General features: G+C 37.3%; 3 protein-coding genes across 14 annotated transcripts in view; 2 read left to right on the top strand and 1 right to left on the bottom strand.

Annotated features, from left to right (window-relative positions):
• clstn1 (calsyntenin 1) overlaps positions 1-3,811 on the top strand; it is a 42,230-nt gene extending 38,419 nt beyond the window's left edge. For all 4 annotated transcript variants that reach the window (XM_077218306.1, XM_077218304.1, XM_077218303.1 and 1 more), the window contains one exon: positions 523-3,811. In XM_077218306.1, coding sequence (XP_077074421.1) covers positions 523-717 — 195 coding nt within the window. In that variant the 3' untranslated portion in view covers positions 718-3,811. The remainder of the gene's footprint in view (positions 1-522) is intronic.
• Positions 3,812-6,344: 2,533 nt separating this feature from the next.
• lzic (leucine zipper and CTNNBIP1 domain containing) lies at positions 6,345-10,531 on the bottom strand. 6 transcript variants are annotated; one of them, XM_077218993.1, is made up of 7 exons: positions 10,490-10,531; positions 7,987-8,094; positions 7,775-7,910; positions 7,444-7,542; positions 7,256-7,351; positions 7,066-7,147; positions 6,345-6,974 (listed from the first exon to the last, which is right to left on the bottom strand). In XM_077218993.1, the coding sequence occupies exons 2-7, from the start codon at positions 8,085-8,087 to the stop codon at positions 6,916-6,918; spliced, it is 573 nt and encodes a 190-aa protein (XP_077075108.1). In that variant the 5' UTR covers positions 8,088-8,094; positions 10,490-10,531; the 3' UTR covers positions 6,345-6,915. The 6 variants fall into 6 exon arrangements, with proteins under 6 accessions (XP_077075108.1, XP_077075105.1, XP_077075104.1 ...); XM_077218990.1 differs by lacking the exon at positions 10,490-10,531 and adding an exon at positions 8,483-8,715; XM_077218989.1 differs by lacking the exon at positions 10,490-10,531 and adding an exon at positions 8,477-8,613 and having other exon boundaries at positions 7,987-8,135.
• On the top strand, positions 8,685-15,095 carry nmnat1 (nicotinamide nucleotide adenylyltransferase 1). 4 transcript variants are annotated; one of them, XM_077218986.1, is made up of 6 exons: positions 8,685-8,869; positions 9,622-9,742; positions 11,277-11,412; positions 11,557-11,740; positions 11,990-12,123; positions 14,320-15,095. In XM_077218986.1, the coding sequence occupies exons 3-6, from the start codon at positions 11,298-11,300 to the stop codon at positions 14,712-14,714; spliced, it is 828 nt and encodes a 275-aa protein (XP_077075101.1). In that variant the 5' UTR covers positions 8,685-8,869; positions 9,622-9,742; positions 11,277-11,297; the 3' UTR covers positions 14,715-15,095. The 4 variants fall into 4 exon arrangements, with proteins under 4 accessions (XP_077075101.1, XP_077075099.1, XP_077075098.1 ...); XM_077218984.1 differs by lacking the exon at positions 9,622-9,742; XM_077218983.1 differs by lacking the exon at positions 9,622-9,742 and having other exon boundaries at positions 8,767-8,869; positions 11,258-11,412.
• The last annotated feature ends 200 nt before the right edge of the window (positions 15,096-15,295 follow it).

Below are 15,295 nucleotides of genomic sequence, written 5' to 3'. Positions count from 1 at the left end.
GGCTAGGGATGAAATAAACCTGTTTTCTAAATCTGTTTTCGCAAACATGCCTTATATATTTATCTGTGTGTGTGTGTGTGTGTGTGTGTGTGTGTGTGTGTGTGTGTGTGTGTGTGTGTGTGTGTGTGTGTGTGTGTGTGTGTGTGTGTGTGTGTGTGTGTGTGTGTGTTTGTATATTGGTATATGCACACACACACACACACACACACACACACACACACACACACACACACACACAGGATTAGATATTTTATCTGTTTATCTGCATGTCATGTGACCATTAGCCAACATCAGAGAACTGTGAACATGCAAATATGTTGTTAAATTATTAAAATATGAAATTAAAATCTCATGGGGGAAATTATTTTATGTTTAGGGGGTTCCGCTGACAATAAAAGTTTGGCAACCCCTGCTCTAAAAAAAAGAAAAAGAATTTGATTCCTCATGAATCAATTCATTTGAATAAATCTACAGACATCTATTATACAGTTTAAAGAACCTCCAATTGTCTTTTCCTCTTAGACTTACGAGGACCAGCACAGCAGCGAAGAGGAAGGAGATGAGGAAGAGGAAGAGAGCGAGGACGGAGAGGAGGAAGATGACATCACCAGCGCAGAGTCGGACAGCAGTGAAGATGAGGGAGGCGAACAGGAAGACCAGCAGGGTTCGAGCAGACAGCAGCAGCTGGAGTGGGACGACTCGACCCTCAACTACTGATCCTCCCAAACACACAGTACACACTACTTTAAGATCACACACACTCACACACAATGACAAATCCACCCCTGCACAGTCACATCCCTCTGCCAATAGGGATGCCCATGTTCCTCTTATCTAAGGAGCCATGCGTAAAAACGCTGAAAACGAAACGATTATAAGATATATGTACAATATAGATGCAAATATATCCGTTGTCTGTCGTGACAGGTGTTGCAGTCCGCTTTATTTCCACCCGCCGAGGCTTCCCTACCGACATTTTATCGTGGTGGTATTCAGTGTAGTTTAGTATCACAGGTATCTCAACACAAGTTCCTAATTTATTGAATCTTTTTCTGTCCTTTCCTCGGGAAATCCCGGCATACATTTGCATTTGTGTTCGGACACATCCCTGCACTTTTACTTATAAAGTTGAGCTCCGAGAATGATTTAATGTATATTCCGTGCACCTGACGTTTTAGGGGTATTTGCTCGGGAAATTTAGAGGAAAAACTCTTTGATGCTTTCCGATCACTTTTTTTTCCTCTTTATATTGCATGGCAAGATTTGGAATCATTGGTATGGAAGAATACAACTGCTTTTTGATATTTTGTAAATAAGATGAAACCATGTAATTAGTCAATGTGTTAGTGAAAGCCTAACCAACGGTCAGACACAGTACCTGCTGTAGAATATTTGTCAGATGCTCTTAGCATGTTTCAGAAACTTTTGGTAAATCTCATGCTCGTACAAAAGACGTCCGCTTCATAGAGAGAAACCCATGACAGAAGCCGAGGTTTCTGTGGCAAAGTGTCATTCATTTTGTCTTTTTCTCTTGGAGGGGGGTGTGCATCTTTTTGTTTCGTTCCGTTTTGTTTCGTTTTGTACTGTAGGTTGGGCGTGGAGTTGGTTCAGTGCTTCGGCTTTACATATGCTAATTCTAGCTGGGCTTGCAATGGTACAAATGCTACACCAAGGCTTCAATGTTTTTAAATCAGTGATGTTTTGGGGACTAATAATCACATTCAGGTGATACAGTTGTTGTTTTTCCACGTGGTACTGTATGTTGTACAGTTTAGGCACACTGCAGTTATTTAAGCCATTCTTAAGTGATAGTGCTTGTATTTTCTGTAATAAATAGAGACCAATTGGAATCACAGTATGCACTCTAATGACCCAGTCTGAATAACATTTATGAGTGAAATGACATGGAAAATGGGTGCGCTGGTGATTATCGACAATGTAAGCATTGTAACGTCTATTGTGTACTGTTCTAACAGACCTTTGTTGCTAAAACACTGGCGCAAGAAATTTTTTTTTTTTTTTTTTTGTGCAAAATCAGGGTTACCCTACATTATTCGTGTCATTTTGAGGCCCCTAAAAGCATTAAAAGGGCTAATTTGCCTATCACAACGCATTGAAAGAAATGAATTTCAACTCTTAAAGCGTAAAATATTTTTGCAGTATGGTCGGTAGATTTTATTGTACATGGAACTGTACTGTAGAGTTGTGTAAAGATATTTGTTTACATTTGGTAAACTTTTATTCGTTTTTGGTGACGCTATCAATCTACTCCAGATTTGCAGGTCATTTCTCCTCGTAGTTGCTCTCAGATCCATGTCATAGTTTCGTTTTCATACTTTTCTTACTGTGATTGGACATTTCGGGATGCACCTTCGAAAATGGTCAGTTATTGGGGAAAATAATATTCTGTTCCCGTTGGGCTTGAAAAAGAATATTAATTATTTAGGAGATTGTATATTGTTTAGTAAAGACGGACGTGAAGCTTTAGGGTACTTCATTCAGACCTCCTTTTTGTTCGTTTACATGCATGACTATTCTCAGTTTAAGGCCTAAGCTACAAGGCTTTGTTTGATTGGTGGTATGAATATAATTTTATGTTATGTCAGAAAAGGTACAAATGTGGAAAGTTGTCAAGAAGGTCTATTTTTGTGACCCATGAAGAATTATTGGGAGAATAAATTCAAAATTGACAGGACCTTTAAAGAGAGGTCCAGATTTCAGCTGGTGGAGTTGGGAGTGCCTTTTGCCTATCACAGCGCATTAATAACACAACTAACCAAACACTCATCCATGCCATTTTAGTTGTTGCAATTTTCTCATTTTATAATTATTTAATATTAGATTTCGCACAGGTATGGGGAAGGGATTTTAACTTGGTTTTATTTCATTTTCTGTTATGATAGGGATCAACAGCTAGTTTTATCAAGAGTGGGTGTTTTAATTGTCCAGCATAGATGTCTTGTGTTCATGTTGATGTGTAGAGAAAATAGGTCCATACTGTATCATCAATGAATATTGTACTAAATAATGTTTGAGGAACTTCCACTCCGAAAAGATGTACATTATTATAGGCAGCATATGTGGGTATAACAATATGTGTATAGTGAAAGGTGATCTTGAAGTGTATCTCCTGATGAGGGCAGCATGAAATTCACAAGAATCCGATACATAATGATTTCTCACACAAATGTTAGTCTCTCACGGTGTATTCTCAACATACAATCATTTTGAAAATGTTTGATCGATGTAGTCCATTCCATGAGACCAAATTTAGAATAATCAATGTTTGTACTGAAAATCGCACAATTGTTTGTATCTTCCCTCCTTTCCCCAATGCAAATATTCATCCGCAGTTTCTCAAGGGAAAATCATGTGAAATGTATTTCAAACAATGTGATTTTGTCATGTGGTTTTGACGATTTTAAGACACTGGCGACAGAAACTTTCCATAATCAATAACTTGAGTCTGTATGGCTGCAAAAGGTGAGTGTGTAACAGAGCATTGTCTTTGCATGTATAACACAGATATAAACGTTTCCTGTAACTGGCAAATGATACTGGTGTAGAGGGGTCAGGAGAATGGTAATACTACTGAATCAAAGATTATCTGTCATAGATTTGCAGCCTTCAGTGGTCGTTGTCCACATTTTGAATTACTTTTATTTTTTTGCTCTAGAAATGAAAATTGGGGATGTTGTAGAACTGTTGGATGCTGCCTTCCAGCTCATTCACTTTTCTATTATTCAGAGGAAAAATTATAGTGAAGTTGATGCTTGCTCATGAACAAAATAAAGGATGAGATGGGAATAAAGTTGTGTTGGAGTTCAGATTATTTCATTTGATAATTATATGCTACACACAATTTATGTCTATGCCCACTTTTACCTTAGCACAAAAATAAACCATATATATATATATATATATATATATATATATAAAATATACAATTTAATTTGATAGTGTAATCTTTATATATTATTTACATAGTATAGTTACACATTCAGTAACCTTTAGTCATCCGTGTTACATAGTTTAAAAGCAGCTTCATACTTTAAAGTTTTAAGAAAATGTAAATAAATATGTTTTTTTTACCCAAAGGATGTTTAATCATTCACCATGATGTTTCCTGGGCATTTCATCTTTCAAGATGAAGGTGAATTACAGACCACAGTAATGCTGCCACCTAGTGCTTGAAAACTGAAAAATATTTATATCGACTACCATTTATAAAACTTTTCAATGCTGCCTAAAGGTCGAGAGCAGAAGGCTCAGTCCCAAATAGCACACTTCATATGCACTTACAATCTTTTGACATACAATGACCGCCATGTGACTGAAGTCCACGAGACCATAGGGTAGGGTTCCTCAAATCCGGTCCTGGATGGCCACTGCCCTGCAGAGTTTAGTTCCAACCCTAATCAAACACACCTGAACAAGCTAGTAAGAGATGCATCCAAAATCGCATACTTCCCTACTATATAGTAGGCAAAACAGTATGAGACAAAAGAAGGATGTCCAAATTCATAGTACTCATAAAAGAGTAGGCAAAAAGTACCCGATGACCTACTACTTCCGGCGAGATTCTGAAGCGAGCATACGATGGACACTTTACAATCCCAAGGCCACGGGAGAGGATTTATGAATGCCAGTGAAGCAATGTAACTGACGCTGGTAGGTCACATGATAATTATAAACGCAACACTTTTGTTTTTGCCCCCATTTTTCATAAGCTTAACTCAAAGATCTAAGACTTTTTCTATGTACACAAAAGGCCTATTTCTCTCAAATATTGTTCACAAATCTGTCTAAATCTGTGTTAGTGAGCACTTCTCCTTTGCTGAGATACAGATCCTTGCAACATGGGGCCGTGCATTATCATGCTGCAACATGAGGTGATGGTCGTGGATGAATGGCACAACAATGGGCCTCAGGATCTTGTCACGGTATCTCTGTGCATTCAAAATGCCATCAATAAAATGCTGTGTTTGTTGTCCATAACATATATCAGCCCATACCATAACCCCACCACCACCATGGACCACTCGATCCACAACATTGACATCGGCAAACCGCTCACCCACACGATGCCATGCACGCTGTCTGCCATCTGCCCTTTACAGTGAAAACCAGGATTCATCCATGAAGAGAAAACCTCTACAAAGTGCCAAACGCCACCGAATGTGAGCATTTGCCCACTCAAGTCAGTTACGTCGACAAACTGCAGTCAGGTCGAGACCCCGATGAGGACGACAAGCATGCCGGTGAGCTTCCCTGAGACGGTTTCTGACAGTTTGTGCAGAAATTCTTTGGTTATGCAAACCGATTGTTGCAGCAGCTGTCCGGGTGGCTGGTCTCGGATGATCTTGGGAGGTGAAGATGCTGGATGTGGAGGTCCTGGGCTGGTGTGGTTACACGTGGTCTGCGGTTATGAGGCCGGTTGGATGTACTGCCAAATTCTCTGAAACGCTTATGGTAGAGAAATGAACATTCAATTCACGGGCAACAGCTCTGGTGAACATGCCTGCAGTCAGCATGCCAATTGCACACTCCCTCAAAACTTGCGACATCTGTGGCATTGTGCTGTGTGATAAAAGTGTACATTTTAGAGTGGCCTTTTATTGTGGCCAGCCTAAGGCACACCTGTGCAATAATCGTGCTGTCTAATCAGCATCTTGATAACCCACACCTGTGAGGTGGATGGATTATCTCGGCAAAGGAAAAGTGCTCACTAGCACAGATTTAGACAGATTTGTGAACAATATTTGAGAGAAATAGGCCTTTTTTGTACATAGTCTTAGATCTTTGAGTTCAGCTCATGAAAAATGGGGGCAAAAAGAAAAGTGTTGCGTTTATAATTTTGTTCAGTGTATAACATGCTTATTTAGCTATTGTGAAATAATCACTCATTCAAAATAAGTCGCTACTCAAGGGAGTATGTGATTTAGGACACTGTCACCGTCTTCAGTCACTAGAAAATTGCAGGTAAGTGAGTTCAAACATGGTTTGAGTTAAACTCTGCAGTGCAGTAGCCCTCCAGAGCTGGATTTGAGGAACTTTGCCATAGGGTGTCCCAGTGTTTAGGGTGCCCATTTAGGATAGCTAAATTGTAAAATGAAAAATTTGACAGTCTGTTTTTATTTGATGTTAAATGGGCAGTGTGGAATTTTATATAAAGTCTATAAATATTTACATATTAAATGATTTTTCAAAGATCGCAATCCATTCTGTAATAGAATTCAAAGCTGTTTTTTGACTTATTTTCCAACCCACTACAATATGCAATGTAATAAAATAAGACAGTAAGACACTTATTGTAAATACAGAAAAGGGAAAACACTGAAAACTTTTCAGATGTTGATTGCCAAATATATTCAAAATACCAAATATTTACAAATATCACACTGGTTAAAAAAGTAATGACAAACGAAAATTAAAATGCAAAGTAATTACAGTGTTACTATCAAATACTAGTACCAAAAGGCTTATTGGCAGACAACTTGATAATAAGGTTAATAAATTACATTACAGAGGGTTAAAAATTAATCAAGACCATTTTGAATAAAGGCAAACTTACCTCTCTGCATTCAGAAAATAAGAGCTATTCTAAAATGCTTTCATATGTAAATGAAAATTTACTGAATATTTCACTGAAAATTTAAACACTTTTTTCACTGTACCCAAATCCACAGATCAAACATAAAATGTATACGATGTAATATAAATAACTTTCGTGATTACTCCCAACATAGTTACTTTAGGTTGAGTGACCAGATGATGTCATGTCACAAATTCTGTTCCTAGGTGTAGAAATTGCAACCACTGTTAAAAACAAATAAAAACACACAAAAACTGTAAAACTCACAGACAGCATGTAGGCCACGCTCACAAAAAAAATGAAATCCTAGTAAACCAGACTTATGTATGGGTCTTCCCAACTCCAGAACTGGCTAATGCCATTATCTTATCTTCGGATCCTGGAAAGGAAAGATACATTTGATTGTTAAAAAAGGTAATTCTTAAGCATAAGTTGCTTTAATAGTAATAGTTGGTTGATTCTCATCTTACCCAGGCTCGCAGTCACCTTCTCAAAGTGACTCAGAGATGCACTAGCATTTGCAGCAAGAAATGCTTCATCCTCTGTTGTGAGCTGCACATTCAAACAAGTTACAGGTATAAGAAACGGTTTAACACGTGAGTCTTGAAATAGATGCATGTCTGCAGGAAAGCATTTGTGTATCAATAATAACCCTCTCACCTTCTCGCCAAGTTTTCTTAGAGCCGTGAGGATCTCCATTTTCTGCTGAGTGTACACATCTCGAGGAAGCTTTCCAACCATAACATCACGGTCCATCTAAATTCATACAGTGTCATCAACATATTAACACAAGTATTTGTATAGGTATTTATATATTTGAAAATGTCAGTATTAAAAATGTTATTCACCTCAGCCAATCTCGTTCTCAATTGGCCTGGCTGCTTTTTAGCAAACAGCCGAATAACTTCAGGTGTCTTGAATGCCTGACTTATGGCAGCTTGGATCGCCTGATAAATATTTGCAGTCATGAATGATCTTAGCATACATGATTATACTAGTAGTCAGTCTAGATGGCTTTTTTACATTAACAAAAAATACTATAAAAATGTTTTATTATAAAAAATAAGTACAAAATTCATACCTACAATTTATAATCTTTTCAATATTGCCTAATGGTTCAGAGCAGTTTAATATATTAACATATACAGTATGTTAATACAATAAAATCAAATTTCTTACCAGCTGCATTCCCCCCAATTCATCAACTAGTGTCATATTCCCAGACATCAACTTCTTCAACGACTCATTGAACTCGCTCAACTGTTCTAGTGTCTCTTTTTTGGTTTCTTCGTATTCCTCTTCTTCAAGCTCTTCTCTGCAATAAAAAATTGCATTTTTTTCTCTGTGCATGAAACTGAATGTTCTACAGAGAACTGATGGGAGGTCATTACCTGCACTCCTCTAAATCCTGGAGCTGTTGCATTAACCGGTCCAACTGTTCTTCCATGTTTTGTCTCAGTTTGGTTGTTTCCGATTTCCCCCGAGAAGCCATTCTTTATCTTTTTAAATACATAACAGGCAAATATCACATTTTCAGCACCTATTAATAAAGAACAAGACATGTCCTTCTTTTACTACATATGACAATGTCACACCTGTTATGATCTGCTATCAAAATAGTTCTGATCTGATCAGTATACAGCGGTATCAAGGTAAATAAAGTTATTTAAGCTTGGTTTACCATCTTAACAGGTCTAGTATCCCATTCATGAAATATATCACATTCTTTTGTCACCCTGCTTTATTCTCTCTCTCTCTCTTATCTCTCTCTCTCTCTCTCTCTCTGCGCAGTTAGCTTAGCTTGCACTTAATATATATAAAAAAAATTAACTGTGAGTCCTAAACGGCGTGGTTTTAAATGAATAAACTAGTAATTCTCACCCGTACTTTTTTCTCCAATAAAAGTCCTACTGGTAAAGACAAAATTACAGAAGGATCCTAAATCCAGTTCAGTTGCTAAGGTGTGGTTTGCTAGCACTATTATCTTCAATAGGAAAACCAATGGTTTTTGCGTAAATGCTGCGCAGAGTTGATTATCACGAACACACTGCTAACTCATATGAATTGCGCATGTCTGTTCACTCTACACACCATAGCCGTTCTTTTCTTTTACTGTCTATGGTTCTGCTCTACACCAGAGCCGTTGAAAAACAGAGTTACGACACTCCCATAGAGCGCCATGGGAACTTTGGAATGCAGAATTAACGCGTGTCGTACTGATAGTTCCAACACTGAACCCCATTCATTTTCAGTGTTTTCGAAGTACGCTCGCTGGTAAGTTGATGAAATTACTGTATTTTTACATTTGAACGCATTAGCCGTCTTCTCATGAATCTTGTCAGTAGTTGTAATTTTTGTAGCCAACTTAAGTTAATGTTTATTGGAAGATAATAGTTAATTGCAGCTAACTTACGTGATTAACACTTCACTAACGTTAGCTACCAGTCAGAAATGTGTAAATTCAATACGGAGGTCAAAGTTAAATGTGATGTTGCATACATACATGAAGTGGTCAGAATATTAGAAATAGTATACATCTGGATATAAAGCAAATAAGTACAGCAGCATCCCCTCAAATAAGACCTCAAAGCTAAAACGTGAAAATGAATGTACACCTCTATGACAGTTTAAAAAATCCTGAACATCATAGAAAAGCAGAACGTATGCTGAGCTTTATACGGCATCATAATACAATAAAAATATAAAATTATCTTTTCCCTAATTTGCATAATTTGTCGGATGAGCAAAATAATCATCCAGCTTCTTCCATAATGTTGTTGTGTAAGAATAACAATTTGAATAGCAATAGTGGTCTGTATATAGACCTCTTTGCTTGATCACGAAGGTAGGCTAATGGCTGAATTGGAATTTCTAAGCAAAATCACGGGAATCAATAGCCTTATACAGCCCAGTTGTGCTAAAATAAATACCATACGTCCATTATCAGATGAATGATATGGAAAATAAACTCTATTTTGTCAATTTTTTCAAAATAACTTGAAATCCTATTCCTAACCCACTTACAGCCACTGAGTTAGAAGCAGCTGCCACTGAAATGAAAATTAAGCAATTTAATCATCTGTGGAACGGGCAGGACTCGAAAAACTCCAGCCAAACATTTCCAAGACCAGCTGGAATCATTGGACAGTAAGTTCGTCAATCAAACGGTCTTACCACACACCCCTCCCCCCAGCGCGCGTGGCCCCCTTCGTGCGCATACTCAAAGCTCGTGACGCATGCGCATCTCGTCAGTAAAGCCGGTTCCATGATTAGTAGTAAATCGTCATTACAATCCAGTGTTGCCAGATGTACGATAATTATTAATAATTATAGTATTTGACCTCTGTACGATCAATAATGAAAAAAATCCCATAATGTACGATAATTTCAGAGTTTTCAGTCTTTCAAACACACATCCTACCGCCTCTCTCTGACCCAGAATCATTTCGCAGGCTCACCTGCCTGCACGCAAGCACGTATACACACACACACACACACACACACACACACACACACACAGAGGCTCCACACGGTGTCGCCCGGCCCGCACCTCACAGGCTGCCCGCTACTCCGGGTGTGTGTATGTGTGTTTCCAGTGTGTGTGTGTGTGTTCACAACTCACTACTCTGTTCTTAATGTGTGTGCACTAACTTGGATGGGTTAAATGCAGAGGTCAAATTCCAAGTATGGGTAACCATACTTGGCCATCATCTGTCACTCTCACTTTCACTTTTTTTCACTTTCATGAACACTAAACTCTCCCTCCAAAAATAAGTAATATACAGTATTTCGTTCTCACCCTGCCTCTCCAAATGCAAAAATGACATTTAACAAAATGCAATAATGCAATAACAGCTTAAAAAGTACTTGGGTGTGTCTTTATTTTATATTTACCGTTCAATAATCCAATCGCTGCTGTCTGTCCCATAGAAGAACATGACAGCCAGCGTATGTTTTGGAACTATTGGGGCTTACATGAACCACGTGACAGCCATAGCGGCGACATCAGAGAGTGTCGCAACTCTTTCTCTCTATGGCTCCGCTCTACACCATAGACTGTGAAAAAAGAAAAACAAAGAAAAAAGGTCTACACGCGCATTGGTCATTTGTCTCACAATGCTGTTTCAGTTGTCAAAACAATGGGAATGTTCTATTATTTTTAAGAACGTCGGCGAAGTTGTTTTACTGGAGCACAACAACTGCACTCAGCTAAATAGGAAGCACGAGACTAACTTAGTGTGTTGGTAAGAAGTAACGTTAAACAAAATATGGTGGCATATTATTACGCATATTTGTGGAATGGTGCTTTATTGTAGAGTTGCATTCTTAAATCCTAAGGCGAGGGTCCTTTTTAATGTTTCCTCTTTCCTTGTACTCTGGTGCAGAAATTACTATAGCTATAACGCTACCTCTTACTAGCTACACTTTTGGTTGTGATTTCCCTTTAGGGAAATATTTGGTTGTTTTGTTGTCCTGCAGTCAGAATTTGTTTAATTATTATTTAATTATTTTATTAAATTATATATAAATTGTTATATTAATATAATTAAGATTATAAATACAAAATGATATATTCATATAAGTTTGTTATATACATTCATATAATTTTGTGTAAATAATTAATTGTCAGATATAGAGCATTGAATATATTTCTATCTACAGTGGATTTCTTTTTCGGCAGACAGTATCTTCGATATAATCAATGGCATCAAAAGAGAAAACCAAACTGGTGCTGCTGGCATGCGGGTCCTTCAACCCCATCACAAACATGCACCTGCGTATGTTCGAACTGGCTCGGGATCACCTTGAAGACACTGGTAAATTTTAAATAAAAAATGTATTCATGTGAATGTATATTATTTTAAAATTCACCTATTTTTGTTATCACTCATCGCATTTTTTGTGATAAACTTTATACAAAATTAGCGTCTTATTATTTTTGTATTTCTTTGTTGACTCAGGAAGATACAGAGTGGTGAAAGGCATAATCTCTCCAGTTGGAGATAGCTATAAAAAGAAAGGTTTGATTGGAGCCTGTCATCGGTTAGAGATGGCTAGAATGGCCACGGAGAACTCTGATTGGATCACTGTGAGTGACTGGGAGAGTCAGCAGTCGGAGTGGGTGGAGACAGCCAAAGTAGTTCGGTGGGAACATCTTAAGATCATGTGCTTTTAGAGAACATTTCATTTTGGTTGAAGTAAAAGATAAATCTGTCACACCCTTTCTGTTTTGCACCTACTGTAGTGCTTTCTATCTTTGCATGAGTTCCATGCCACGTCTGATAATGTCATCTTGTGTTGTTGGACGTCATATTTGATGTGCTGCTACGTCAAAATGATCAACGTTTTATGCAGTCTATTGACATTAAATCAGATCATTCTCATCTGTTTTAGGCACCATCATGCAGAACTCATTTCCAGTGAGGACAACAACAATGATGATGTGGACACAGTGAGGTGTGGGAAGAGGAGAAAGCTGGAGCAAGATAAAAGCATCTGTCAGAGTTCTTATATTAACACAAATACAGGTATAGAAAATAATCCCATGCAATCTTTCAAAGGATAAATGTTCCTACTGCTCAGTGCACTTAAAAGGGTGTGCACCCTAGAATGTCACCCTGTCACTATACCTGACAACAGGCAATAGATTGAATTGCTGATGTACCCTCAGGACAGTATGAAACAGGGTAGAGCGAGTTATATAATAGTGTTTACACTATTCAACACAATCTGAATCTCTCAGCACTGTCCCAAAGCATTCCTCTCCAAGTGGAAAAAATGTAAAGGTGTAATAAGTGAGAATTGAAGCAACTTGTGAAGGAAACGGGTCAAATGCTTGTTGAGAGCAGACCAGTGTTTCCCTCTAGATTTTAGTTTTGTAGTGGGTAGAGCCCGACCGAAATATCGGCGAGCCGATATAATCGGCCGATATTAGGCATTTTCATAACTATCTGTATAGGCATTTATAATGGCCAATAAATTAATATAAAGAAAATGCGGCATGCGGTGATTCATGTAAGGGTGGCGCTGCCAATAAAGCACCTAAAAGCTGTCACAATGAACTGGCAAAAGCAATGATATGAATACATCAAATATAGCAAGGAGACATTTTAATTGTTTATTAATAACAAATGTTTTCAGTCATTGTGGGCTGCAAAGATGAAGTTGAGGATGCAGACTCGCTATCTTTGAACGCGCCAGAGAGAAATGTAGGCTACATTTCAGAAGGATTACATAAGCAGAGAGCAGTTTGTCTTTCGTTTTGATTAGTTCTGTTTAAAAGTAGACATTTCAATAGCCTAGATATATTTCTCAGGTTTATACGCTGAGTTTCGGTTCATTTATGAGACGAGTTGCAGTTCACTCGCCGACGCCGCCGTTTCGAGATTATCTATTGTCTCTTATATTTACTTCTTATTTATTAAATCCAGGCATTTGGTTGATGAAACATTGATTAAAATTAAGATATAATTAATACAAAATGAAATTGACTTTAATGAAAGTGAAGATTATGCAACAGTATTTAGATTATAATATGATATAACATGCAATGCAAACTAGTTTGGTAACAGCTCAAATGTATCATTCTCATTCTATCATTCCCCCTGCCTCCATTACATATCCTTGTCACACAAGTGTTTGATCACCACATTTGAGTGATCATTGCAAAACGTTTATATATTTATTCTGTTTATATACTGTGTATTCTATATACAGTACCCATCAAAAGTTTGTACACACCAATAGGAAACTGTGTCCAAACTTTTGACTGGTACTGTACTATAATACACATAAATAATATTGCTATCAGGCTTGTATCAGGCTTTTTTTTATTGGTATCGGCATCGGCCCCCAATAATCCATATCGGTCGGGCTCTAGTAGTGGGCACCAAAAGCAACATGCGCCGAACATCTTTCCAAACTTTGTTTACAAACCTGTTGTCCAACAAAAGAGAACATTGTTTTTACTCCAAACTTTAGTTACTGAAATAACTTCATTTTGTGATCTGACATGGTTTACATAAAATATATTATTTTTAAGTATTCTACATAGTGAAATTGCATACTCTCTTGAGTAGATACTTATTTGAATAATAACTTCACGACCACTAAAAAAGTATGTTCTATAATCTATATAGTACAAGTTTTTGTAGTATGAATGTAATCCAGGCGTACTATTTGCCATGTTGTCATTATCATGTGACCTATCAGCGTCAGTTTGTTTCTCTTCATGGAAAATCTGAATTTTCAGCTTGATTATTATCATTGAAAATATTTTTGTGGAAACATTATTTCCAGAATTCTTTAATGAATAGAAAGCATTTATTTTAAATTGAAATCTTTTTTTATCATTATAAATGTCTTTACTGTCACTTTTGATTGAGTTAATGTATCCTTGCTGAATAAAAGTATTAATTTCTTTTAAAAAAATCTTACCTCAAACATTGGAACTGTAGTGTAACTTTTTTTTTTAGCTAAAATATACAGTCATTTATTAAGCTGCAATATTCTAGTATGTCCTACATACTATGTCTTCACGTTTTAATAATATTTAGTTGCAGAACAACCTAACCATACCATAATTAACTTATAGCATTGTCTTGCCCATGTGGCTTTGGAAAGGAGCACATATTTCATATGAATCATGACTTTTAAGTTCTGTTATAATTACAGATGTCAAAATCACTAATGATGTGTATTATTCTCATAAATGTATATTTTAGACACCCCTCACCTGAAGCTGCTATGTGGTGCTGATGTGCTGGAATCATTTGGTGTCCCCAACCTTTGGAAGCCAGAGGACATTGAGGAGATTGTGGGAAAGTACGGTGTGGTGTGCATCACAAGATGTGGCAGTGATGCTGAGAAGTTTATCAATCAGTCTGATGTGCTGTACGAACACCGAAAGAACATCCATATTGTTCGAGAATGGGTGACCAATGAGATCTCAGCTACCCATGTGCGCCGTGCCCTGCGCAGAGGACAGAGCGTGCGCTACTTGCTGCCTGACCCTGTGGTGCGCTATATTCAGGATCACAGTCTGTATAGCGCTGAGAGCGAGCAGAACAATGCTGATGTCATCCTCGCCCCTCTTCAGAGATACACCAGCACTAACTAACACTAACATCAGTCGTTCTGCTGCTTTTGAGCTAGACTCTTGTTCTGTTTGGGGTCAGACGGAAGGCTGGTCTGTTACCCATAACGCGTGATTGACACTTGATTCATAGTCCTTTTTGCTTTCTTAAACACATTTGGCTAATGAGCAATTTGCATTTGATCGGGAATTATTCAGTATGGTCAATAATGTATGATGAATTTTGTGAAATATTATTTGATTTGAATATGTTTTGACTTTTTAAATAAAGAGATTTTGTTTTTTCAATTTTAGAACAGGAACTGTGTAAGTTTTGACCAATTATACACCTCGAGAATGTACAAAGTAGAGTATACTCTTTTGCTCTTTTTTTATTATAATAAATATCTATTATCTGTTAAAAAATGATTGCATAACAATTGTTGAGGATCATTAGAGAAGGTTGCTCTAGAATTCAAGCAATGCCATATTTGCTTAGTGACATTTATTTTGACATGCGAGAACATTTGCCTAAGCATTTAAACATCAGACTTTTTATTTTATTTTATTTTTTTATAAGTATTCGGTGTTAGGATCTTGACATGTAGAGTAAAGCAATTTGACAG

The sequence above is a fragment of the Siphateles boraxobius genome, unplaced genomic scaffold, assembly GCF_051911475.1.
Source record: "Siphateles boraxobius isolate OS27281-9 unplaced genomic scaffold, OSU_SipBor_1 77, whole genome shotgun sequence".
Taxonomy (NCBI): Eukaryota; Metazoa; Chordata; class Actinopteri; order Cypriniformes; family Leuciscidae; genus Siphateles; species Siphateles boraxobius.
This window is presented reverse-complemented; position numbering and strand designations above follow the sequence as displayed.

Bases quoted from the DNA above. Each gene is read 5' to 3' on its own strand.
- lzic (XM_077218993.1), bottom strand. From the start codon at position 8,087: ATGGCTTCTCGGGGGAAATCGGAAACAACCAAACTGAGACAAAACATG. The intron at 7,911-7,986 runs GTAATGACCTCC...TTTTTATTGCAG, and splicing joins CAGGATTTAGAGGAGTGCAG to AGAAGAGCTTGAAGAAGAGG. The intron at 6,975-7,065 runs GTAAGATGAGAA...TTTCCTTTCCAG, and splicing joins GAAGGTGACTGCGAGCCTGG to GATCCGAAGATAAGATAATG.
- nmnat1 (XM_077218984.1), top strand. From the start codon at position 11,298: ATGGCATCAAAAGAGAAAACCAAACTGGTGCTGCTGGCATGCGGGTCC. The intron at 11,413-11,556 runs GTAAATTTTAAA...TTGTTGACTCAG, and splicing joins GGATCACCTTGAAGACACTG to GAAGATACAGAGTGGTGAAA. The intron at 11,741-11,989 runs GTGGGAACATCT...CATCTGTTTTAG, and splicing joins GAGACAGCCAAAGTAGTTCG to GCACCATCATGCAGAACTCA.